The 26381-nt window shown below is 41.3% G+C and overlaps 1 protein-coding gene across 4 annotated transcripts in view; it reads left to right on the plus strand.

The window, feature by feature from the left end:
* Positions 1-436: 436 nt before the first annotated feature.
* Positions 437-26381, plus strand: part of LOC104232476 (K(+) efflux antiporter 6-like) — a 34773-nt gene continuing 8828 nt past the window's right edge. The window contains exons 1-16 of one of the 4 annotated variants that reach the window (XM_070174429.1): positions 437-832; positions 1669-1712; positions 3070-3137; positions 3254-3332; positions 3464-3525; positions 3644-3719; positions 3872-3946; positions 4402-4473; positions 4560-4643; positions 4812-4880; positions 5710-5787; positions 5969-6057; positions 7037-7133; positions 7230-7283; positions 7445-7540; positions 15625-15754. In XM_070174429.1, coding sequence (XP_070030530.1) covers positions 595-832; positions 1669-1712; positions 3070-3137; positions 3254-3332; positions 3464-3525; positions 3644-3719; positions 3872-3946; positions 4402-4473; positions 4560-4643; positions 4812-4880; positions 5710-5787; positions 5969-6057; positions 7037-7133; positions 7230-7283; positions 7445-7540; positions 15625-15720 — 1377 coding nt within the window. In that variant the 5' untranslated portion in view covers positions 437-594 and the 3' untranslated portion in view covers positions 15721-15754. Of the gene's footprint in view, positions 833-1668; positions 1713-3069; positions 3138-3253; positions 3333-3463; positions 3526-3643; positions 3720-3871; positions 3947-4401; positions 4474-4559; positions 4644-4811; positions 4881-5709; positions 5788-5968; positions 6058-7036; positions 7134-7229; positions 7284-7444; positions 7541-15624; positions 15755-26381 lie in introns of those variants that run through there. The other 3 variants (XM_009785697.2, XM_009785696.2, XM_009785699.2) reach the window with 3 other exon arrangements.

Genomic DNA, 26381 nt, shown 5'->3' on the forward strand with positions numbered 1-26381 from the left:
CAGAGATAGGACGGCTAGATGTGACACCTCGAAAATAGGCCTTAGATAGGCCGGCCTTAGATAGGCCGGCCTTGTCAGGTCGAGTCGCGTGACTTGGGAACTTCCTCCTTGCTTGATGCAGCACGCTGCATTAGTCGGAATGCTATACCCTTCGGATCAGCTCTAGACGAACACCGAGGATGAGTCTCGACCTTGGCTCCGAGCTTCGAGGGGCATGACCGCGAGATGACCTTACGATGGGGAATTCGGGCCCCCGGATTCGCCGCATACAACGTGGCCGAAAAACTAATAGATTTTAAAAATAATATAAATACGTAAAAACCTGTAACCATTTCAACATTATAAATTATAATTATAATTATAAATGTTAAGAAAAAGAAGAAATACTAGTATGCTATTGGTTACATTAACTCCACACTCAACCCCTACCGCCATCCCTTTCTCTTATTGCCCGTTTGGGGAAAACGTAACTGTAAAGGACCTCAACGTCGGTTGGCGAACTTCCACCAAGAGGGGTGCACTCTGCGCACCTTTAATTTCTCTCTCTAAAACCCTAACTAACCACATTTTCCTCTCTAACTCTCTAACACCGCAATGCCAATGCGAAGAGGGCTCTGCCTGAACCTTCTCCTCCTCCTGTCCTCCTTCTCCTTTTCTTCTGCTGATCCGATACCTGGTGGAGATTCAGAAAATGGCGTCGTCGTCGTCGGTGTCAATGCTACTGCTGAATTGAATGCCTCTGCCGTTGCGAGATCTGAGGAAGGTAGTTTCGCCAACATGATTGATCGAGCTCTGGAAAAAGAGTTCAATGAGACCGAAGAGCAGCCCGGTGGTTAGTCACATCTACCATTTGATTTTCTTCTAGGTTTTGTCTTTGCTGAATTACATTCTTCCAATCATGGGTAAGTTGCAACACTAGGTACATTCAGAGGTGGATTCAGGATTTGAACTTTATGCATTCGGGATTCTAGGACAGCAAGCTCGAGTGCTTGTAACTGGGTTCAAAATTTAACATTTGTACATATTTAGTGGTTTTGTTAAGACACGGGATTGGACCAAAGCTATTTAGTAAAGCACAATGTGGGGCTTAAATTGCACGTCTAAAAGTTGCAGTTTTTCGCTATTAATTCTTTTTAAGAAGCAGTTTTAATATAATTACTTGCTTGCGTGGCAATTTTGTGCTTCTAAAGGCTATTTTTCACACACATGGGGCAATGTAATTGTGTTTCCAGATTTGGTTGGTTGTTCTCGGAGATGTTTTTAGAAACTTGAGGTATTTACTGTTTATGTTCGATGCATAAGATTCTGTTTTGATTTTGTGAAATGGTCTTTAATAACTTCAGAACCCCAACTTGCCCCTAAATCTCAGGAGTCAACGTGGTTCGTTATCACTTCTCTCCGATAACTCGAACCCCCAACCTCAAAGATGGAGGAGGAATGCCCGTCCACTAGGCTATCTTTTGCTTGTTAGAACTTAGAACCCCTAATTTGCTTTGAAAGGGAAATTATTTAGTATCTAAATGAAGTGGACTTGAATAGAGCTGAATGGATAGAGGATTAATATATTATTGATATAGCTGATTGATTGATTTGTCTATTATAAGCTCACATATGTGTCTTTCTCTTTGCTGTCCGTCTATCTCATACTATTACTGTTTCTTGTTTCAGCAATAGATCACGGGAGCTTCAACAATAGTGTCTCGGAGCAGGAGGTTTGCGCGATGTTCCTTTAAGTTATTGTCTTAAGGAGATAATAAGAATAATTGGTTGCCATATGTTAGTAAATGATATTGGTTTGAACTTCTCATGGAGTCATGCTTTATCTGAAATTAATTGCAATAATCTTTAGGTAATTTACTCCTATGAGTAGCTGGATGGATTGGAGTTTGTTGGACTGATGTTGATCCGTGACATGTTGATATCTTGTTTAATGGGTTTACTATGTATTTATTTGCTAGATTCTTTGTAGTTTTAGTTTAGCTCTAAAGGGGAAGTATGTGAAGATGTTTTTATGTCAAAATTGTGGGCAAAGATTTATTTTATATGTTTGCTTTCATTTTGTGTAATACATATCTAATAGTTGTGTATTAATTATGGAACCTTCCTTTATTTTACGTACCCTAAAACTCTATTTAAGGAACCATCTTGAATGTAGTTACTCATAATTTCAAACTAATTCTCTCTCTTCTCTCTCCTTTTCGCGCTTGGCATCATAGTTGCTAGCTGTAGATAGATAACTTTCTGTTTAGGTAGTTGTTTGACCAGAAAACTTTTTCGCCATTGTCCAAGTCGTGGTGAGCTTGTTATCTCGACATTCGTGTTCCATCTAATAGTCAAATGATATCTAGAGTTTGGTCTCGACAAGACAAAACGATCATCAATACCATGTCCAGATACAGACAACAATGCGCGGTCACGTCGTTAGAAGTTCCATAGCCAGGCCCAACACTTGCATCGTCATGTTTCTTTTGCATTTTCCATGGAAAATGGGAATACCTGCTTGTACAGATGGTTAAAATTTGGGAGGTTTAGTACATTGATTCCGTACTTTGTAACGATAATACCAGCTTGATGTGAAATCAATGGATTACTTTGCTTTCTTAAAAAGAAACATAAAACCAATGAAACAAGGGCAGTCAGTGGTTAATTTTCAGCCACATAAGAGGCCACAACAGTGGAAGCTGTGAATGAGTCGTCCCTAGGACTTCTCGACATTCTGGCTCCGTCATTTCTGTTCCTTTTATCACATTCTGATCATACATTAGTCATCATTAATTCTGGAAGGATTTCAATATTAGTTGCTTTAGTAAAATGAGTTACAAACGAATTCTCCAAAGTAGTCATAGTATGTCATTTTGAGGTATTGCCAAAAACATATTTTTAGAGTATTGCAGTTTTTCCTAGTCCATTAGTCAATTTGCTTATCTTACTGTAGAACTTGCAATTTAGAAAAGCAATACAAGAGAGAATCTTATTATGCTTTTTTAAGTTTGATTTTTTTGATTATGGCCTATTTCCAAGTACTGGGGAACATATATATATGCATTTATGAAGCATGTCAATTCTCAGGCAGTTCTGGAAACCGTTGCTAGGGTTGGTAGGGTCAAGTTTAAGAAGAACGAGACAAATGAGGAAAAGTATGCCATGCTATCTTAAGATTCATTACATACTATGCTACTTCTTTAAAGGTCTCCCTGTTGTCACAAGATGGAAAGACTCAATGCTGTTGGTATTCTTTTGAGTTTTGTACTAGGTCATTCCAGTTGCAGAGTGTTTTCAACCTGGATAATGACAATGGAGCAGAAGATACGCCTACATTGATAGATCGAAAGGTACTTCTTACATCTTCAAAAGTTCTTTTGAGAAGATCACCTCTGTGCTCCGCTAGAAAGATGATTATGGATTCCTGACAACACGATTTACTAACTGGTCCCCCCCTCCCAAAAAAATAAAAATAAATCAGGATAATGTTTTTATCATGTCTAATCCGAAGTCAAAGTTTCCAGTGCTGCAGCTAGATTTAAGGTTAGCTTACTCCCTCTTTGCCACATCCTGGTTACTGTAAAACTTAATAACTAATAGAAAGACAAATTTATCAGGGTAGTTTGTTAATCGATCTGATTTTATGTAACTCCATTCGCAGATTGATATCTGATCTGGTTGTTGTCATTGTTTCTGCAACTTGTGGTGGCATTGCCTTCGCGTGTGCTGGACAACCGGTCTGATAACTTCTCCTTTTGCTTGTTCTGATGATAACTGCAATAGCTCCTTTCACTGTCTTCTGCATATGGTCTGTTTGACTTGCGGATTATGTTTATTTGACTTCTTTTATGAATCTTGTTTTATAGCATATGCTACTAATGTCTTGCAGGTTGTCACTGGATATTTGCTGGCAGGATCAATTATTGGACCTGGTGGTTTTAACATTATCAGTGAAATGGTGCAGGTATGTTGATTTCATGTCTTTTTCAGTTAAGTAACTCAATCAACCATTCAATTAATCAATTAACTCATTCCCAAGTTATCTTCAATCAAGTAACTAAGAAAAAAAATTCATGTGGTGTACAGAAATTTCTCTCTTGAATTTATTTGACTTATATATGTTTATGCGTGCTGTTTTGCTTTTGCGGTTTGTGTTCCATTAAGTGTTAATGAGTCATTTTGTACATTTGAGAGTATTGAGATGTGTAGAAGTTATACATTCTGTTCTGCTTCATACTATTAGCACTTTCCAGCAGTTTAAAGTGTTTTGGGTTTCAATGCTTTATGGCTTATATCAACTGTGTTTGTTGTTTGACGGTCATGTATCCTGTGGTGTTAATGGTATTGCTACTATGTTCTAGTATTCTTTCAGTCTTTTTAAATTTATGTTTCCTGAATTCCTGTGGTACAATTTTGCAGGTTGAAACAGTTGCTCAATTTGGTGTTATCTTTCTTCTTTTTGCGTTGGGCTTAGAATTTTCCACTGCAAAGGTTGGCTTTTGGTTATTAAATGAAAACATTTTGTCGTCTCATCTTATAAATTGAAAGAGGATGTGCAATTTAACTTGTAATTGCAGCTTCGCATTGTTCGTGCTGTTGCAGTGTTAGGAGGGTCACTTCAGATAATTCTCTTCATGTGTTTGTGTGGAATAACAGCCTCGGTGTGCAACTTTTATCATCACCTATTTCAGAGCTATTGTTATGACTAGTTCAATTTTAGTTATCTGCAGTCTGGGCAAGCTTTTATCTAAATGTTTGAGGCTCCAGCTATGCAAATTTGAGCTCTTTGATATCACCTTATCTTAACCGTGATTTGTTGATACTTGCAGTTATGCGGTGGGAAAGCATCTGAGGGTGTTTTTGTGGGTGTCTTCTTGTCAATGTCTTCAACAGCAGTGGCAAGTCCTTGTGGATTTTGACTTTATCTTTCCTATTGAATTTATTGGACCGCCAAGTATCTTGTCATGGACTCTTATAGCATCTTTTGCACGAGGGGCGAGGATTGGGAATATTCCAAATAATTTAAGTTCACACAAGGTGTACTTTAGGAGAGAAAAATGGGATAGTTTACCAGTAATAATATAATTCACTATGGTATAATTTAGGGGAGAAGTAGGGAAATGTCGCTGTGAATGCACGGATCACCTTTTATATTGGGTTTCATTAGTTTCAACCCTATATCAGTTGTTTACTTGTTTCTACAAAATGTTAGGAGCTCGGTTGGGTGTTGGAAGACTGGAATTGATCATCAATTTTTGGAGAAATGTATTGACTGAATAATCTTTAAAACAAGTGTATTACAGAAAATTGTGGAAGAGGATTTACTTTAATTCTTTTACAATCACAAGAAAGATGACAAAAGCTTACCAGTTCTTCGTGCATCCTGTTTTGTGCTTAACTTGCTGCTAAAGATGTAATTTCAAATGTTGTTTAGGAATTCCTTTTTACAATTTAGACAAGCAATATTTCTTGGATATTCTCTAAGACCTTAGGCTATCTCAATCCTCTATGGATTTCTTTCTCCCAACGTATTTGCAGCCTAAAATTGCGATTAACTGGATAGATATAACGGGAAGAGTGCGAAAGGAATAAATGGGCAGTCTATATAAGCATATTTCATATTCGGGAAGTCATACTATCTTGAATATTGAATTAGATACATTGTGCTGTACCTAGTAAAATCATATTTAACATACTGAAGAAATAATACATCTTGCTAAATTGCAGGTGTTGAAATTTTTGATGGAAAGAAATAGTGTTAACACTCTCTATGGGCAAGTCACAGTTGGAACCCTTATTCTGCAGGTGTTTTAGCTTCCCATCTTTGTTGTTTGTGATATTGCTATTACTAAAAGTTTTATGGTGCGTTATTTTTCACATGGATGGGCTATAGTTGCTCTAACAATTTTCAATGCTTATTATTTTGCTAGTTCTTTTTCATTAAGAATACTTCCCTTATTGAACTTTTGAGATGTTTCACTGACAGGATTGTACAGTCGGTTTGCTATTTGCACTGCTTCCTATTCTGGGTGGTACTTCTGGTGTTTTTCAAGGAATGGCTTCCATGGCAAAAGTGTAAGCAACAGTGGTTGAAAAGTTCTAAAATTGGAATGCAAGCTCAAATCATTGTGACACGTTTATGCTATTACATGCATAATATCGAAATCGTTGAATGTCCATAATATATTGCTCTAATGTAGTCTTTGGTGTTGCTAATGATTTATCATACATAATCCTTGGGTATGTAGCCTCTCTATCTTCACTAGGTAGGGTTAAGTCTGTGTACACACTACCATTCCCAGACCCCACATGTGGTAATATACTGGATTTGTTGTTGCTGCTGTTGTAATCGGTGGGTATGGCGATTATGGTGCCAAGTAAAAGAATTCTCAAGTTATTGTTGTTAGCTTTATGTAATTTCTAATATTCTAAGCATAATTTTGGACAAGTGTCGGTCAACTATTGTCCTGCATCAGGTTGAATTGTGTGACCAAATAATAGTCAGCTGATAGAGTCATAGGGGTAAGTCTGCATACACACTACCCTCCTCAGACCCCACATGTGGGAATATACTGGGTTTGTTGTTGTAATCGGTAGGTATGGCAATTATGGTGCCAAGTAAAAGAATTCTCAAGTTATTGTTGGTAGCTTTATTTAATTTCTAATATTCTAAGCATAATTTTGGACAAGTGTTGGTCAACTACTGTCCTGCATCAGGTTGAATTGTGTGACCAAATAAAAGTCAGCTGATAGAGTCATTTCACCTTGGTTTGGACCTGATATTCTCATGCAGCTTTTATTTCTGAACTTATCAGCCTAGGGCCATTAGCATTTTTTTGTGGGTGCCCAAGGTGTACGTGTCATACAAAGAGAAACAACCTGAATATTCTTGGGCGCATTTCATTTTGTTGTACATACAATCTGAATTCTAGTTTTGATACTCCTCTCAAAAAAAAGTTCTGTTTTTTTCTAAAATTTTCCGACACTAGTAAATTTATTGAACGTTTTAGCAGTCCGTCATGCCCTTAATTTGCTACTTTTCCTTGGATTACAGGTTGGTGATTTTGTTGATGTTCTTGACCATTTTGTCGATCCTATGCCGCAGTTGCGTTCCTTGGTTTCTTAGATTGATGATAGGCCTATCATCACAGGCGAGTTTGCATCTGCTTGAATAATGCATAATTTTACTATCATTTTTGTTTCCTCAGGTGACTATGAATATTTGATTTACTGGAATTATTCTGCAGACTAATGAATTGTACCAACTTGCATCCGTGGCTTTCTGCTTGCTTGTTGCTGGGGTTTGTCTCCCTTTACTATCCTGAGTAGCATATCAGTGCAATCTGACTATCTTTTTCCTTTAACTGTTCATCCTGATAGTTTTTCAGTTAATCACTTCTCAATCATATGACAATGAGCACATATAGCCTACTGGATAAAATGGGTTGTTGCATCTTGTCAGTGTAGTGATAAGCTGGGTTTAAGTCTTGAACTGGGTTCTTTTGCTGCTGGAGTGATGATATCAACTACTGATCTGGCTCAGCATACTCTTGAACAGGTACAATCTTTTGTACATTTCATATGCACACTGCATTTAGCCTTAAATCTTTTGTTGTTTGCCAGGAGTCCTTTTCAGTTGGATGACTCGTATGTCAGTGTATAAGAAGTGTGAGATTTAGAGAACCTGTAGTTTTAAAGAACTCCTAGCTTGGCTTAGAAGTCAGTTCTTTGTGTAGAACGGACCCGAATAGAAGCTATAGATATAGATGATTATATAACTGATCCCTACTACTTTGGTATTGGAGATGTAGTTGCTTGATTTAATGGCTGTTGTTTGTCATGCTCTCTTCCCTAGCTACATATATCTGGCTTTGGAGTATTCTCAAGTAGTCAACAAACTAAGGGACGTTTTCTATTGAAGGTTTAAGATCCTCAATTGACACTTAGCTGTATCACATTATTAAACTTCATCTATATGGATTCAAAAAATTCAGATTTAATCCTGGTAGTTCAGTCATCAATGTCACCAAACTTCAAATTTTTCAACTTCTTGATAGCTTCAGCCTAGAAACTGAAAACTTTCCTGTGAAATATAAAATCTTTAAAATGGGTGTTACTTAATTTCTTTTCCTTCTCAAAAAATATAAAATCTTTGAAATTGAATTTCAGAGTCCTCTTCCTAATGTAGAGACATTTAAGTTACAAACATCATTTGTTCAAAACTATTGGACAACTTAGGCCACCACATGGTCATCATCTGAATTTGAAGAGCTTGAGATCGAGCTTCAATGAGCATCACTTTTTTATGCTCTCATGTGGTCTAGCTGTTGAAGCAATCTTCCTGTGGCCGGTGGTCTAAAAGGCATTTTTGGGGTGCGCTTTAGGGCGCATCCAGGTGCAAGGTGCATTAAGATCCGCTTGGGGCGGAGGTGAGAGGCGTATGCCTCGCAACATAGGCTGTGAGGCATATGCTTTTGGGTGAACATCGAGCCTCAGACTATGCGTCACCCTGAAGTTTTGTACAAATAAATCTTCAAACTGCCTAAAATAGATGTATGCAACTGGTTGAAGAAGATGAAAAGACAAAGATGAGAACCTACTGCCACCTTCTCCTTCTTTTGCTTCACTTAGTCTTCTTCTTCTGCTTGCCGTAATTGACTTGGTAGACTTGGAAGCCATTGTTGGTGTAGATCTGGAGTTAAGGGAGAGAGGAGCACGAGGTTAGCAATTTTTACAATATGGTAATGGATGCGGCGGAACTAGGGTTAGATCAAAAAGTAATTTCGATTGATAAATTCTAGCCATTAATTTATGGGCCTTCTTTGGTCGTGGGCTCCCTAATGGCCGAAGATTATTGATGTTTCGTAGTACTTAATGTAAACAAAATGAGATAACAATAATTAAAAACTGAGGGGAAATGATTCACTTATAAAGAGTTTTTCATGTATTGTTAAATTAATTTGTATGTTTTTTTTTAAATATAACTTTCTACAAATTTTGAGTTCCTCCTCTCCCTTTCTCTACATATATATATATATATATATATATATATATATATATATATATATATATATATATATATAAATTTTTTTTTGTTTAATTTAATTTCAATTTTAAAAATGTTTAAAATATAAAATTCATGGTACTTAAGTCCCCTTAAGGCTTATGCTTCTCTCCATGACAAGTAAAACACCTTGTCTCATCGCTCCTGCTGTCGGTACCTGTGACCATGCCCGTGAATAATACTTGGTGACAAATTGAAAGATACCCGACTTCTTTTTGAAATTGTAGAGGATCTTTCTTGGAAGTTTGGCAGTTAGGAGGAATTCTGAGAGCCATAATGTTAGGTTTTTTACTGATGCCTTACTAGCCAGTATGCTTTAATCGCTTAGACCAGAATAATGTTTGTTTAAAATATAAAATTCGTGGGACTCAAGTCCCCTTAAGGCTTATGCTTCTCTCCATGTCAAGTAAAACACCTTGTCTCATCGCTCCTGCTGTCGGTACTAGTGAACCATGCCCGTGAACAATACTTGGTGACAAATTGAAAGATAGCCAACTTCTTTTTGAAATTGTAGAGGATCTTTTATTTGGAAGTTTGGCAGGAATTTTAAGAGCCCTAATGTTAGACTTTTGATTGATGTCCTACCGGCCAGTACGCTTTAACCGTTTCTACCAAAATAATGTTTGTTTAAAATATAAAATTCATGGGACTCAAGTTCCCTTAAGGCTTATGCTTCTCTTCCTGACAAGTAAAACACCTTGTCTCCTCGCTTCTGCTGTCGGTATCTGTGACCATGCCCGTGAATAATACCTGGTGACAAATTGAAAGATACCCGGCTTCTTTTTGAAATTGTAGAGGATCTTTCTTGGAAGTTTGGCTGTTAGGAGGAATTCTAAGATCCATAATGTTAGGTTTTTGATTGATGCCAGTATGCTTTAACCGCTTAGACCAGAATAATGTCTGCTTAAAATATAAAATTCGTGGGACTTAAGTCCCCTTAAGGCTTATGCTTTTCTCCATGACAAGTAAAACACCTTGTCTCATTGCTCCTGCTGTCGGTACCTGTGACCATGCCCGTGAACTATACTTGGTGACAAATGAAAGATGCCCAACTTCTTTTTGAAATTGCGGAGGATCTTTCCTTGGTAGTTTGGCAGTTAGGAGGAATCCTGAGAGTATGTTAGGCTTTTGACTGATGTCCTACTAGCCAGTATGCTTTAACTGCTTAGACTAAAATAATGTGTTAAAATATAAAATTAATGGGACTTGAGTCCCTTAAGGCTTATGCTTCTCTCCATAACAAGTAAAACACCTTGGCTCATCGCTCCTGCTGCTGGTACTTGTGACCGTGCCCGTGAACAATACTTGGTGACAAATTGAAAGATACCCAACTTCTTTTTGATATTATGGTAGTTAAAGAGGAATTCTGAGAGCCCTAATGTTAGGCTTTTGACTGATGTCCTACTGACCAGTGTGCTTTAACCGTTTCTACCAAAATAAATTTCTCCATTTCTTGTTGGGTCGTCCAAAATAATGTCTGTTTGCTTGAAATAGGAACCTCCATCTATTCCTGGAAAGAAAAAATTACCTTCCATCAGATGATTGCCATCTAACGCTAAAAATTATTGTTTAAGCCTTTCTTTTAAAGGCAATGGTGAGCCATAAGCTGACTTCCAGTCGGGCACAGTACATTGTTAGGCTTGGGAAAACTGGAAATCTCTCAGGAAGTCTAGCTTTTTCTGTGTTAATACTATATCTACTTATCTTGTAAGATTCCTAAGGCTGTGATTGTGTTACTTTGGTTAAGTCTTTTGATCAGATCTGATTATCGTCGTTGTTTGGTTGTTAGTCCTCTTTTTATTACCTATATCTTTTTCTGTGATATGTCTCTGTTATTAAAGAGAGAGCTACATTGTTCTTCAATTAAGCCGGACTATCTTAGCAGTAAGTAGTCCACTCAATCCTTGTGCATAATAATATTTGTATAGTAGATATTATTTTCAATTGTTTTGGACCACCTAGTTTCAGAACTATTTTTCTGATCGTACTTCCCTTGATTCTCTTAGTGCCTTCTAACCACTTCTTGTAATATTTGCAGTATCAAGTTTTAAACGTTTTCTTCATTTGAACCCACGAGACTGTTACTGCCTGCAAAACACCTTGACCCTCTTTCATTCAGATTCGGTCATTGGAAATTATACCTCTTTGTTAAGTCCCCAGAGATCAGGACTTTTCCCCCCTAGCTCTTGCCGATAACCATATTCTTTGTCCGTCCAGTTCCAACTTCCAATAATGGACTGTCACGACCCCGGTTCCCCCTCCGTGAACCATCGTGACGGCACCTAGTCTCTACGACTAGGTAAGCCTAACAATGCGGAAAATAAAAAAAATTGCGGAAGAAATAATAAAACCGAAATAGTGAAATAAAACAGTGTTTAAAAGTGCCGCTCGGCATACACAATAACAACTCTCGAAATCTGAATACATTTCCCAAAACCCGGAATCTCATGATCACAAGCATTTGAATGTCTACAAGTATCTAACTCCAGAATATCTAACAAAGGAAAGGAAAATACAGAAGGGCTAATACTAAAAAAGGGGAGTAAAAAGGGACTCTTCGGTCTGCGGACGCGACAGATATACCTCGGAGTCTCTACAAGCGCCTCGTCAAGCATGATGAGTCTGAGTGGAGGTACCTGGATCTACACATGAAAAACATGCACAGAAAGGGCATGAGTGTACCACAACGGTACTCAGTAAGTGCCAAGCCTAACCTCGATCGGGTAGTGACGAGGAAGGTCAGGGCCCTACTGAGATTAAATGAAATGTAAGGTGCGACAGTATAAGATAAAGCAGTACAGTTGAAAGATAATAATAAGAATCAATACAGGATAATAAGGATAACTATAACTGAAACAGAAACAGGAACAATCACAAGGAATACCACTCTTCTCAAAGATAATAACCGGGGATCTCTCAGTATCCCGATGATCTCTTAGTCTACCCTCAATACATGCTAGGGATCTCTTGGTATCCCGAGGATCTCTTGGTATCCTCATTATATGCTAGGGATCTCTTGGTATCCCGAGGATCTCTTGGTATCCTCAGTATACGTGCTAGGGATCTCTCGGTATCCCGCACCTCAACTCAAATCATAAATACGTACAGGGGATCTCCCGGGATGCCGTCCCGTAGTCCCAAGGTAAAACACACAACAACAACACAAGGAATACTCAATTTAGCTGAATTTCGTACCAAGTAAAACAGGTAATTCTAACCTAACATGCTTCACATAATACAATTACGTCAGTTTAAGCAATAAAGCAATTAAGTAAATTAAACATGCCTTTTTAAGCTAACAACAGATTTAACTTTCAAGTAGAGTAAGCAGGAAAGGAAAACACAATTAAATCTACTTAAGTGAAAACATGATTTTCAACAATTAGCACAAGTACGCACTCGTCACCTCACGTACAAGCATTTCAGTTAACACAATACCAAATTCTAAGGGGAATGTCCCCCACACAAGGTTAGGCAAGCAACTTACCTCGAACCGGCTCAAAAGTCAACTCGAAACCGCGTTCTTGCCACGAGTACTCGACTCCAAATGGCCCAAATCTATTCAATTCAACTGCATAATGTAAATAACACTTCAAGTAACTGATTCTACAAATAAATTCTAAGCTAATACGCGAAATTAGGTAAAATGACCAAAACGCCCCTCGGGCCCAGGTCTCGGAATCGGGTGAAATTTACATTTTCAGAATTCTCATACTCTCACGAGTCTATACATAACAAGAACACTGAAATCGGAGTTCAATTGACCCCTCAAATACCCATGTTAAGGTCTCTTAATCTCAAGCCCTAATTACCCATTTTTTCCAAGTTTTTCTTTGATGAAATAAGTTGTATTTCATTAACAAGAAGCATCCAGGGGATGCATAGGTTACAAAAGAAGGGAAATATTAGCCCAAATGACAAAAAAAAACTATTGTAAGACTAAGGCGCTGATAAATTCCAAATAAGAGTCAGGGTTATATACAGGTCTAAATTTAACCCAACTAAAAAGATTAACTAAACATTTGGCCTTGAGTGCATGGTTGGCAGTTGAAATGCCATCAAAACATCTATGATTCCTTTCTGTCCATATGCACCGCAAAATACAAGCAGGAATCATAGACCATATACTTTTGATGGACTTCCCAACTCTCCAGGCATTCCAACTCAAGAAAGCCTCCCTGACATTGCATGGCATAGTCCAGTGCAGTCCAAAAAGTGACAAAAACATGTTCCATATACTTGTCGCAACTGGGCAATGAAGAAACAGGTGATTAATTGTCTCTGGGTTGCAAAGACACATGTAACATCTGTTAGGTAGTTGAAAATTCCTCCTAATGAGATTATCGTGAGTTAAGCATGCTCTCTTTAAAGTGATCCAGCTGAAGCATGTGACTTTTGGTGGTAATTTTGCTCTCCAGACAAGCTTCCAAAGCCATTGATCAATTAAGTCTTTGTTGGAGCTTAACTGAAGATAACTTGCTTTCACTGAATAAGTGCCTTCCCTGCTATTGGCCCACTTGAGTTTGTCTCTGCTCTGGGTGTTGAAAGAGCTGTTTTGGAGGCTTTCAAGAAGTGCAAATAGGTCCTCAATCTCCCAGTCATTTAGGTCTCTTCTCTGGTTCAGTCTCCATGTGTCGTCCTCCCTGTTTTGAGCAATTGTAGAATCTGGGTTGGTTGCAACTAGGAATAGTCTTGGAAAGGCCTCCTTTAGAGTAGTGTGTCCCAGCCATTTGTCTTTCCGGAATTGAATGAGTGCCCCGTTTCCCACCTGAAGAGATGTGTTGCAAGAGAAGTCATCCCATAGTCTCCTGATACCCTTCCATAACCCACTACCATAAGGTGTTCTGACAGCATTGGTACACCAGTGACTATTAGCCCCATACTTTGCTTGAACTATCTCCTTCCAAAGGCCAGCATCTTCTTGGTTATACCTCCAGTGCGATTTCATTAACATGCTCTTGTTGTGAAGTGCTAGGTCTTTGACCCCAAGACCTCCTAGTGTTTTAGGAAGTGTGACTTTGGCCCATTTGACTAGGTGGAATTTGTGGCTGGAGCTATTACCTTCCCGTAGGAAAGGTCTCCTAATCTTGTCAAGGTGTTTTTGCACTTTGACTGGCATTGGAAAGAGGGACATGAAATAGGTAGGTATGCTATCCAAAACACTATTGATTAGTGTTAATCTGCCACCTAGAGATAGGTACTGTTGCTGCCAAGAAGCTAACCTTTTCTCAAACTTTTCAACAACTGCATTCCATATTTCACTTGATCTTTGACTGGCACCCAAAGGAAGACCAAGATATGAGGTAGGGAAGGAACCAGTGTTGCAATACATAATATCTGCCAACTCTTCCAGCTCAGGAACCACATTAACGGGGAAAATAATGCTTTTAGACATGTTAATGTGGAGCCTGACATGGCTTCAAAAAGCATAAGAGTGAGGTTAAGAAACTGAACTTGAGATTTATCTGCCCCACAAAAAATAAGAGTGTCATCTGCGAATAATAGGTGTGATACAGAAACTGTCAATCCCGAGTTGCTACCCACATCAAAACCTTGTAACCATTGCATCTGCTTGGCCTTTTCTAGCATTCTACTAAGCCCCTCCATGGCTAGGATGAATAGAAAGGAAGATAGGGGGTCTCCTTGCCTGATCCCTATTTTAGGAGAGAAGAAGCCTATAGGGCTTCTGTTAATGAGCACAAAGTACTTCACTGTGGTGAAGCTATATCTGATCCATTTGATCAATTTCTCTCCAAATCCCATTTGTCTTAGGATTGAAATTAGATATTGCTAATTTAGTTTGTCAAAAGCTTTCTCAATATCCAGCTTGAATAGAAGACCAGGTTCACCACTTTTTTGTCTCCAATCTAGCACTTCATTAGCAATGAGGGCGGCATCAGTGATTTGCCTACCTTTGATAAATGCATTTTGGTACCCCGAGACCAGCCTCCCAATCACCTTTTTTAGCCTAGCAGTTAGGACCTTTGCCACTATCTTGTAGACACTACCAATGAGACTGATGGGCCTAAAATCTTTGAGTTCAATTGCCCCTTTTCTTTTAGGAATAAGACCAATAAAACAGGCATTGAATGATTTAACCATGTGACAATTGTTGTGAAAGTGGTTGAAGGTTCCCATGAGATCCTGTTTTATAGTGTCCCAACACTTTTGAAAAAAAAGCCATTGTAAAACCATCGGGTCCAGGGCTCTTGTCCGGGGCACAAGAACTGATAGCATTCCACACTTCCTCTTCCTCAAAATATGTTCAAGACTATCCTTTTCCTCTGCATTTAGTCTTCCAAGACCTTCAAATGTTGCACCAGGTCTCCAGTTTTCACTCTCTGAGTAGAGTTCTTGATAAAAAACAAGAATCACCTCTTTCACCTGCGCTTTATCTTCAATGATATCCTCCCCACCTGTAGTCTATCAATGCAATTGTATCTCCTATGGGAGTTAGCTATCCTTTGAAAGTATTTAGTATTTCTGTCACCCTCTTTCAACCATAAATATCTTGATTTTTGTTTCCATGATGTTTCTTCTGATTTAACTAACTGCTGTATGTCCATTTTCAATTGCAGGATCTTACTCTTTTTCAGTTTGAGTCTGCACCCTTCCTTCAGTTGCTTGCTCTAGGATCAGAAGTTCTTCCAATGCTTTATTTGTTCTGGTGCTGATTTTGCCAAAGACTTCCCTGTTCCATATGACTAGGTCTCTTTTCAAGAATTTCAGCTTTTGAGAAAGAATAAAATCAGGAGAACCATTTATCACATAGCCGTGCCACCATTGTTTTACCATGTCAGTAAACCCTTCTTGGTGTAACCACATATTTTCGAATTTGATATAAGAGGGTTCAGTAGACCAGTCACCACTTTCTAACACAATTGGCCTGTGATCAGAAACAACCATAAGGAGGGCTAATTGCTTTACAGAGCCAAAGAGATCATTTCATTCTGAGGATATCAAGAACCTATATATTCTGGAGGCCTGCAAAGAGTTTTCCCCCCTCGACCACGTGTAAAAGGCTCCCTGCAATGGAAGATCAACTAAGCCCATATCTTGAATAAAGCCAGAGAAGCTTTTCATAGCCCTTGATCTTCTAATACAATTGAATCTTTCACTCTCGAATCTACAAACATTAAAGTCTCCCCCTACAATCCAGTTTTCATCCCAGAGCCCTCTTACTGCAGCTAATTCGTTCCAGAAATCCACCCTCTCCCAATTAGAGTGAGGCCCATAGACTCCAGTGAAACAGAGTCTAATGTCTACCTGAATTCCTTTTGGCATAGCCGAGATAGAATGTTTCCCTTGCTTTGAATCAACGCAATTCCAAAGTCTTCTATCCCATAAGACAACTATACCTCCTCTAGTGCCGCTGACTTTCAACTCCACCCATTCTACCCATCTAGAGCCCCATAATTCTCTAGCTATAGCCACAGAAAAAAGTTCAGTCTTTGTTTCCTGAAGGCAAAGAATGTCCGGCCTCCATTTTTGTATAAGTGACTTGATGGTATTTCTTTTGCTCATATCATTGAGCCCCCTAATATTCCAACTGATAAGCTTGACTTTCATTCAGAGAATGCCTTGTGGTACCTGCCCCTGTCTGAACCTCCACCTTTGTCATAGTTCACAGTGCATACCAGTTTCTGAGCTTCACTTTTACCCTTCTTTGATTTTTTGTCCCCATTTTTATTCCCCCTTTGTTGTTGGAGTTGAGATCGTCTTTTTTCCTCCATTCTTAGAATCATATCAAATATCTCATGCTCGAAGCCTGCCGAATTTACCTCGAAAGCCTTGCATGCCTTGGCCATGACTATCTTGGTCCATTGGGATGTCTCAATTACCGCTGGAGTATGAACCGTTTGTTTCCCATGGGAAGTGTTGCCATGCCAGGGAAGGAATAGGGTGTCACTGCCAGAAGGAGAGGAAAGGTCGGAGAAGGCAGTGTCTGAAGCATTTGCCATAATTAATTCCCGTTGCAATGATGGAAGTTTGAGAAGAGGAAGAGATTGAATGTGGTCTGCTTCATCATCGGCTTCATCTTCTCCAACGCCTGAAGCTACAAGTTCAGAATCAGATACAGGGGCCACCGAAGAGGGGGGCTTGGGATTAATAACTTATTTATTTCTCTCTCCTGCAGCTTTTATTGGGCCATTAACTGGCCTAGTTGCTCTCCATTCCTGCCTTTGCATCCCTTTTGAAGAGTCACTAAACCCTTTTCCCTTCTTTCTTTTAGAATAATAAGTTTGGTCCAGAGACAGATTGGGTTTTGGGCCCTTAGCCTTATGTTGGGCCACTAACTTAACATTAGTAGGCCCAACCCTAATATCCTTTTGAATTTTATAATCTGATGACATATGAGGCGTGAAGTTTGATGTGGATGCTTCTTTAGACCAAAGGTCACAGGACCGAAGATCAATCTTCTTCTTCATCTTTCCATCTCCGGCGCCGGCTTCATCGACGTGCTTAACGATGGTATCAGTGATGATAGAGATTTCGAAAGCCCATTCCCCTACAACCAGATCAATCTTGTTTGGAATCTCGTGTGCACCATTCCTAACACATATGCGAGCCCATAACAAATGATTTCTCTTCTTCGTATCCTCATCTGCATCGATATAGCCGCCACACTTGTCACCAATGTGCTTCAGAGTGCTTTCCGACCATGCATGTAAAGGAATACCGAAAGCCCTAATCCATCGGTGATTTTGATTTTGCCACTGTAGCTTTAGCTCTGGTAGCCGGAGACCACCAATCAAGAGTGAGTCTTCGCCCATTCCAAACCAATCACCAATTTTAACTCTCTCTGCTTCTTGTCTAGAAGGGAACTGGAAAAGAAAATAGTTGGGCGAAAGTGGTGTAACTATCAACCCCGCTGTCATCCTCCATCTCTTCAGGAACGTTGAATGATCTTTGCACTAGGGCTTGAGCAGAAGAGGTCGTTAAAGAAGCCCACAAGGCAGCAGGAAAGGTATTTGATGAGCTTCAAACTGGTTTCCTCTGACGAGATATCTGACGAGACCTGAATTTGAGCTGCTATTTCTGGCCATTTTTGAATGCTCGCGGCTTCAATGTAAGAGAAATCAGGAGTGGTGAATCTTTGGAGGTTTGGGCTGGATGGCTTGCCTAAGAACCTGAGAATTTTGTTGGCGATTTCGCACCAGCCCACGTTGTAATCAACCTCCGAGATTATAATTGCCGAGTTTCTATTTCCCAGCCATTTTTCTATTCTGATGAAGCGCCCATGGATATTGTAATTCTGGTACTCTATGCAAAAGATCTTGTTGCTTCATCCCCATCTTCTGTAAAGATCTCCTTGACCCCTTGATGCCTGCTTCAGGTTATGACAGACCCATCTCAAGTTGCTTTCATCAATTTTTAACTTACCAGTGAAACGCCTATTGTGTTCAATAAAAAGAAACCACCTGCTTTAGCCCTCACTAATATCAGTGATTTCAAAGGATTTGTCTTCATAGGTGAAAAAGACCTTTTCTCCCATAATAAAATTGGCTAAAACCGTTGAGAGGTCTTGCCGGTGAGAGTGACAGATCAGAGAGAGAGAAAGGTTAGGTGCACGTTTCCCAAGTCGGAGAGAAAAAGTAGAGAGAACATTTTTTTCCCTTATGGATGTGTTTTTCCCAAGTTTTTTACCACTAATTAGACCTTTAATCACATATAAACGAGTTATGAAGTCAAAAATGTTACCTCCAAGTGATTCTCCTTTGGTTTCCTCAAAAATCACTTTCAAAAGCTTCAATCTCGTTCAAAAATGGTGGAAAAATGAAGAAGGGTCGCTGATGGGCTATTTAAATACTGCCCAGATATCCCTTTTTCGCGAACGCGGAAGGCCCCTCGCGTTCGCGAAGCACAAATTCGCTTGGGCCCAGATTCCTTCATCACGAACGCGATACACAGGACGCGAACGCGATGCAAAACCTCCTCCTCCTACGCGAACGCGAGAACACCATCGCGAACGGGTAGGTGTGAAACCTCCCAGCTTCGCAAATGCGGGAGAGCCTTCGCGAACGTGAGGCATTAATTCTCCCCCAGCCCCAGCTCCTCTTCGCGGACGCGAGACCCTACTCGCGAACGCGAAGAAGGAAACCAGAACTGGGCTGCTGCAATTTTTCTACAATTTCAACAAGTTCCAAAATGCCTCGTTGAGCATCCGAAACACACCCGAGGCCCCCGGGACCTCAACCAAACATGCCAACCAATCCTAAAACATCATTCAAACTTGTTTCAATCTTCGGAACGCTCAAAACAACATCAAAACACCAATTTAGCATCGGATTCAAGCCTAAGAACTTCAAAAACTCTCAAAATACGCTTTCGATCAAAAAGTCTATCAAACATCGTCCGAATGACCTGACATTTTGCACACACATCACATTCGACACTATAGAGCTACTCCAGCTTCCGGAATTTTATTCCGACCCTCGGATCAAAATCTCACTATCGAACCGGAAACTTCAAAATTCAACTTTCGGCATTTCAAGCCTAAATTAGCTATGGACCTCCAAAACACAATCTGAACACGCTCCTAAACCCAAAATCACCCAACGGAGCTAACGGAACCATCAGAATTCCATCCCGAGGCCGTCTTCACACTGTTCTGACTACGGTCAAATTTCTAGAACTTAAGCTCTCATTTAGGGACTAAGTGTCCCAAAACTCTCCGAAACTCCCAAAAATTCCTCCTGGCAACTCACAATAGCATAAGCAAACACGGAAAAAGCAGTTAATGGGGGATCGGGGCATAAATTCTTAAAACGACTGGTCGGGTCGTTACATCCTCCCATACTTAAACATTCGTTCGTCCTCGAACGAGCATAAAGACATATCTGAAGTAATGAAAAGATGAGGGTAACGACTGTGCATATCCTGCTCGGTCTCCCAGGTCGCCTCTTAACCGGCTGGCCCCGCCACTGAACCTTCACTGATGCAATGTTCTTTGACCTTATCTTTCGAACCTGCTTGTCCAATATTGCTACTGGCTCCTCAGCATAAGATAGATCCTTGTCCAGCTGGACTGAATTGAAATCCAACACGTGCGACGGATCCCCGTGATACTTCTGGAGCATAGAAATATGAAATACCGGATGAACTCCTGCCAAGTCGGGAGGTAAGGCAAGCTCATCAGCAACATCCCCAACACGCCTCAATATCCAATAAACCTCGGACTCAACTTCCCTTTCTTCCCAAATCTCATAACGCCCTTCATAGGCGAAACCCGAAGCAGAACCCGCTCTCCAACCATATAGGAAACATCACGAACCTTTCGGTCTGCGTAGCTCTTCTGTCTGGAATGGGCTGTACGGAGTCTATCCTGAATCACCTTAACCTTCTCCAAAGCATCTTGAACCAAGTCTGTGCCCAATAATCTGGCCTCACCCGGCTCAAACCAACCCACCGGGGATCTACATCGCCTACCATATAAAGCCTCGTACGGTGCCATCTGAATGCTAGACTAATAGCTGTTGTTGTAGGCAAACTCCGCCAATGGCAAGAACTGATCCCAAGACCTTCCAAACTCAATCACACACGCACAGAGCATATCCTCAAGAATCTGAATAGTGCGCTCGGACTGTCCGTCCGTCTGAGGGTGAAATGCTGTACTCAACTCCACCCGAGTACCCAACTCATGCTGAATGGCCCTCCAGAATCGTGATGTGAACTGAGTACCCCTATCGGAAATGATGGAAACTGGAATACCATGCAGACGAACAATCTCCCGGATATAAATCTTCGCCAACTGCTCCAAAGAATAAGTAGTACACACAGGAATGAAGTGCGCGGACTTGGTCAGCCGATCCACAATCACCCAAATAGCATCGAATTTTCTCAAAGTCCGTGGGAGCCCAACTACAAAGTCCATAGTGATCCGCTCCCACTTCCACTTCGGGATCTCTATTGCTGAAGCAACCCACCCGGTCTCTGGTGCTCATACTTCACCAGTTGAGGCACCGAGCTACAAATCCAACTATATCTTTCTTCATCCGCCTCCACCAGTAGTGTTGTCTCAAATCCTGATACATCTTCGCGGCACCCGGATGAATGGAATAACGCGAACTATGGGCCTCCTCTAGAATCAACTCCCGAAGCCCATCAACATTAGGTACACAAATCCGACCCTGCATCCTCAATACCCCGTCATCACCAATGGTCACATCTCTGGCATCACCATGCTGAACCTTGTCCTTTAGGACAAGCAAATGAGGGTCATCATACTGACACTCCCTGATATGATCAAATAAGGAAGACCGAGAAACTACGCAAGCTAGAACCCGACTTGGCTCCGAAAGATCCAATCTCACAAACTGGCTGGCTAAGGCCTGAGCATCCATCGCCATAGGCCTCTCCGATGCTGGTAAATAAGCCAAACTCCCCAAACTCTCTGCCCGACGACTCAAGGCATCGACCACCACATTGGCCTTGCCCGGGTGATACAAAATAGTGATATCATAGTCCTTCAGCAACTCTAACCAACTCCTCTGGCGCAAGTTTAGATCCTTTTGCTTGAACAGGTGTTGCAAGCTCCGATGATCAGTATAAATCTCACAAGGCATACCGTACAAATAATGGCGCCAGATCTTCATGGCGTGAACAATGGCAGCTAGCTTGAGATCATGAACATGGTAATTCTTCTCATGCACCTTCAACTGTCTAGACGCCTAGGCAATCACCTTACCGTCCTGCATCAAAACCGATCCAAGGCCAATCCTCGAGGCATCACAATAAACAGTGTAAGACCCCGAACCTGTAGGCAATATCAAAATTGGGGCTATAGTCAGAGCTGTCTTGAGCTTTTGGAAGCTCGCCTCACACTTTTCCATCCACTGGAAGGGAGCACCCTTCTGGGTCAATCTGGTCATAGGGGCTGCAATCGATGAAAACCCCTCAACAAAACAACGGTAATAACTCGCCAAGCCATGAAAACTGCGAATCTCTGTAGCTGAGGATGGTGTGGGCCAACTCTGCACTGCCTCTACTTTCTTCGGATCCACCTGAATACCCTCACTCGACACCACATGGCCTAAGAATGCCACGGAATCCAACCAAAACTCACATTTCGAGAACTTAGCATATAACTTCTTTTCTCTCAAGGTTTGAAGCACTGTCCTCAGGTGCTGCTCATGATCTTTCCGACTCCGGGAATACACCAGAATATCATCAATAAAGACAATGACGAACGAGTCATGATACGGCCGGAACACACTGTGCATCAAATGCATAAAGACTGTTGGGGCATTGGTCAGCCCAAATAACGTAACAAGGAACTCATAATGACCATATCGAGTCTTGAAAGCAGTCTTCGGGATATCTGGCTCCCGAATCTTCAACTGATGGTAACCTGAGCGCAAGTCAATCTTAGAAAACACCCGTGCGCCCTGAAGCTGGTCAAACAGATCATCAATACAAGGCAAAGGATAACGGTTCTTCACTGTAACTTTGTTCAACTGGCGATAATCAATACACATACGCATAGAACCATCCTTTTTCTTCACAAACAAGATAGGAGCACCTAAGGTGATACACTGGGCCTAATAAAACCCTTATCAAGCAATTCCTGCAGCTGATCCTTCAACTCCTTCAACTCAGGCAAGCCATACGATACGAAGGAATAGAAATGGGCTGAGTGCCCGGCAACAGATCAATGCCAAAATCAATATCTCTATCAGGCGGCATGCCCGGAAGATCAGCTAGAAACACATCAGGAAAATCCCGTACTATTGGGACTGAATCAACTGAAGGGGTATCAATACTGACATCTCTCACATAAGCTAAATACACGTCGCACCCCTTCTCAACCATTCGCTGAGCCTTAAGGAAAGAAATAACTCTACTGGGAGTGTGATCTAAAGTACCCCTCCACTCAACACACGGTACACCTGGCATAGCCAACGTCACAGTTTTGGCGTGACAATCAAGAATAGCATAATAGGGCGACAACCAGTTCATGCCTAAGATAATATCAAAATCTACCATGCCGAGTAACAATAAATCGGCTCTGGTCTCAAAACCACTAAGAGCAACCAAACACGACTGATAAACGCGGTCCACAACAAGAGAATCTCCCACAGGAGTAGAAACATAAACAGGGGAACTCAAAGAATCCCGAGGTACACCCAAATGCGGAGCAAAATAAGAAGACACATAAGAGTAAGTGGAGCTTGGATCGAATAGAACCGATGCATCTCTGTGACAAACCAGTATAATACCTGTGATGACAGAATCGGAGGTAACGGCCTCGGTACGGGCGGGAATGGAATAGTATCGGGATTGGCCTCCCCCTCTAGGGCGACCTCTGCCTCCCCGACCTCCACCTCTAGCTGGCTGAGCAGGTGGGGTAGCAACTAGAGCTGTAACCATAGCCTGAGAACTCTGCGGGGCACGTTGTGGTTGAGAAGTCTGTGGAGGCGCACTCCTCCCAAGTCTAGGGCAATCCCTCACCACATGGTGTGTGTCACCACACTCAAAACAAGCTCTGGGAGGACGTGGCGGCTATGACTGGCTCGGGCCAGGTCTGCTGGACTGACCTCTGAAAGCACCCCGCGCAGGAGGCGCGCTAGATACCGGAGGTGCATAATAAGGCTCCTGAGGCCTAGGAGGAGTTGGAGTACCACTGGCTGCTGGAAGAGCTGAATGAACAGGGCGACTCATATAACCCTTACCATGACGACCTGCAGCTGGGGCACGGGCACCAGAATAATGGCCCGACTCTCGAGACCTCGTGGCCTCCCTCTCCTCTCTCTCCTTAGCATGCATACCCTTAGTCCTCCTAGCAATGCTCACCACCTGCTGATAAGAAATATCCATCTCCAACTCACGAGCCATGCTAGACCTGATGCTGGGAATAAGCCCCTCAATAAACCGGCGAACCCTCTTGCGAACAGTAGAAACCAAGGCTGGGGCATGTCTAGCCAAACTGGTGTAACAGACAGCATACTCCGAGACAGTCATAGCACCCTGGCGCAAATGCTCAAACTCTACGCGCCATGCGTCCCTGAGGCTCTGAGGAACAAACTCCCTCAGGAACATACCTGAAAACCGAGTCCAAGTCAGTGAAGCTGCCTCATTCGGACTGTCTAACTCATAGGTGCGCCACCACTCATAGGCGACTCCTCGAAGCTGGAAGGCAGTGAAAGACACCCCACTCGATCCTGATATACCCATAGTGCGGAGGATACAGTGACACTCCTCCAGAAATCCCAGGGCGTCATCTGAGGCTAGCCCACTGAATACAGGAGGATCATACTTCTTGAACCTCTCAAGCCTCCGCTGCTCATCCTCTGAAACCGCTGCCATATCCTCGGGCTGACTTGGGGCTGCAGGCGGTACAGGAATAACCTCGGGAACCTGATCCACATGCACTCGCTGCTCGGGAGTGCGGGCGTCGGGAGTTTGTGCTCCTCCCCCGGCCTGAGATGTAGCTGCAGCAAGGGGAAGCAACCCTGCCTGAGCCAAAGTGGTGTACATGCTCATGAACTGTGCCAGAGTCTCCTGAAGTGCTGGAGTAGTAGTAGCAGTAGGCGTGTTAGGTGCCTAGACTCCGGTTGGAACTGCTGGTGGTACCTCGGTGGCAACTCGCGCAGGTGCTGTGGCTGCACCACGTGCGCGTCCTCGGCCTCTACCCCGACCCCGGCCTCTGACGGTTGCAGTAGGGGGCGCGGGTGCCTGATCATCTCGGGTAGCGCATGTCCTCACCATCTGTGAGAGAATAGAAGACAGAAGTTTAGAATTGTGATATCAAAATCTCGCACGACAAGGAAATCAAATGAAGTGGAATTTTCCTAACAGTTACATAGCCTCTTGTAGATAAGTACAGACGTCTCCGTATCGATCAACGAGACTCTAATAAACCGGCTTGTGATTCATGACTCCTATGAACCTAGAGCTCTGATACCAACTTGTCACGACCCCGGTTCGCCCTCCATGAATCATCGTGACGACACCTAGTCTCTACGACTAAGTAAGCCTAACAATGCGGAAAATAAACCAATTTGTGGAAGAAATAATAAAAACGAAATAGTGAAATAAAACAGTGTTTAAAAGTGCCGTTCGGCATACACAATAACAACTCTCGAAATCTGAATACATTTCCCAAAACCCGGAATCTTATGATCATAAGCCTTTGAATGGCTACAAGTATCTAACTCCAGAATATCTAACAAAGGAAAGGAAAATACAGAAGGGCTAATATTAAAAAGGGGGAGTAGAAAGGGACTCTTCGGTCTGCGGACGCGACAGATATACCTTGGAGTCTCTACAAGCGCCTCGTCAAGCATGATGAGTCTGAGTGGAGGTATCTGGATCTGCACATGAAAAACATGCATAGAAAGGGCATGAGTACACCACAACGGTACTCAGTAAGTGCCAAGCCTAACCTCGGTCGGGTAGTGACGAGGAAGGTCAGGGCCCTACTGAGATTAAATGAAATATAAGGTGCGACAACAGTGTTTTAGATAGCGTGCGGCGACAAATAGCGATGAGAGCCCGCTTCACTGAGGCGAGAGAGGCGCAGCGAAGCACTCACCTTTTTGATGTGAAGCGACAATTTATACAAAAACATAAAATGTTATATACATATAACTAAAAACTCAATAACAATAATATATTAATAAATATATCATCAAAAATTAAAGACTCAATAGATAGTCATAAATTCATAGTAGATTCATAAATTAAAGACTAATAGTTCTACTCTATAATACTATTTCAATTTTCAACGCTGTTTTATAAAAAAAAATTATCAAGTCAATATGCAATTAATTCTACTCTATAATACTATAATTCTATACTTGAAATAACATTGCAAACAAAACAGAGCAAACAAAAAAAAGGCTACTGCCTCTGGAAAAACATCAAGAAAGAAGAAAACAAAAACAGAGCAAAAAAATAAAAGGCTACTGCCTCTGGAAACAGCAAAATAAGAAGAACAAAACTGAAGAAATTGCCTCTGGTTAAACAGCAAATAAAGAAGAAGACAAACAGAGCAAAAAAAAATAATTAAGAGAGTAAGAAAGAACTCAGTTTTTGCTCGAAAAATACAGCACAAAAACAGACCCTATTGACTCTGTTTCTTTTCGAAAAACAGAGGAAAAAAATAGAAAGGAGAAAGGAAAAAGGAGAGAAAGGAGAAAGGAGAAGAAGCATACCCGTGAAGCTTGAAGAAGACGAAGGATGAAGAATAAGACTGAGCCCTAAAAGTCTGTTGTTTTGTTCGCAGGTGAAAAGCTCGAAGACTTTTGTCAAAAAGCCCTAATCCCGACTTAAGTATTGCCCTTTCTCTTTTTTTTTTTTATTTTTAAAATAGCGACGCAACAGTCGCTTCTCG

Source organism: Nicotiana sylvestris, chromosome 5 (assembly GCF_000393655.2).
Source record: "Nicotiana sylvestris chromosome 5, ASM39365v2, whole genome shotgun sequence".
Taxonomy (NCBI): domain Eukaryota; kingdom Viridiplantae; phylum Streptophyta; class Magnoliopsida; order Solanales; family Solanaceae; genus Nicotiana; species Nicotiana sylvestris.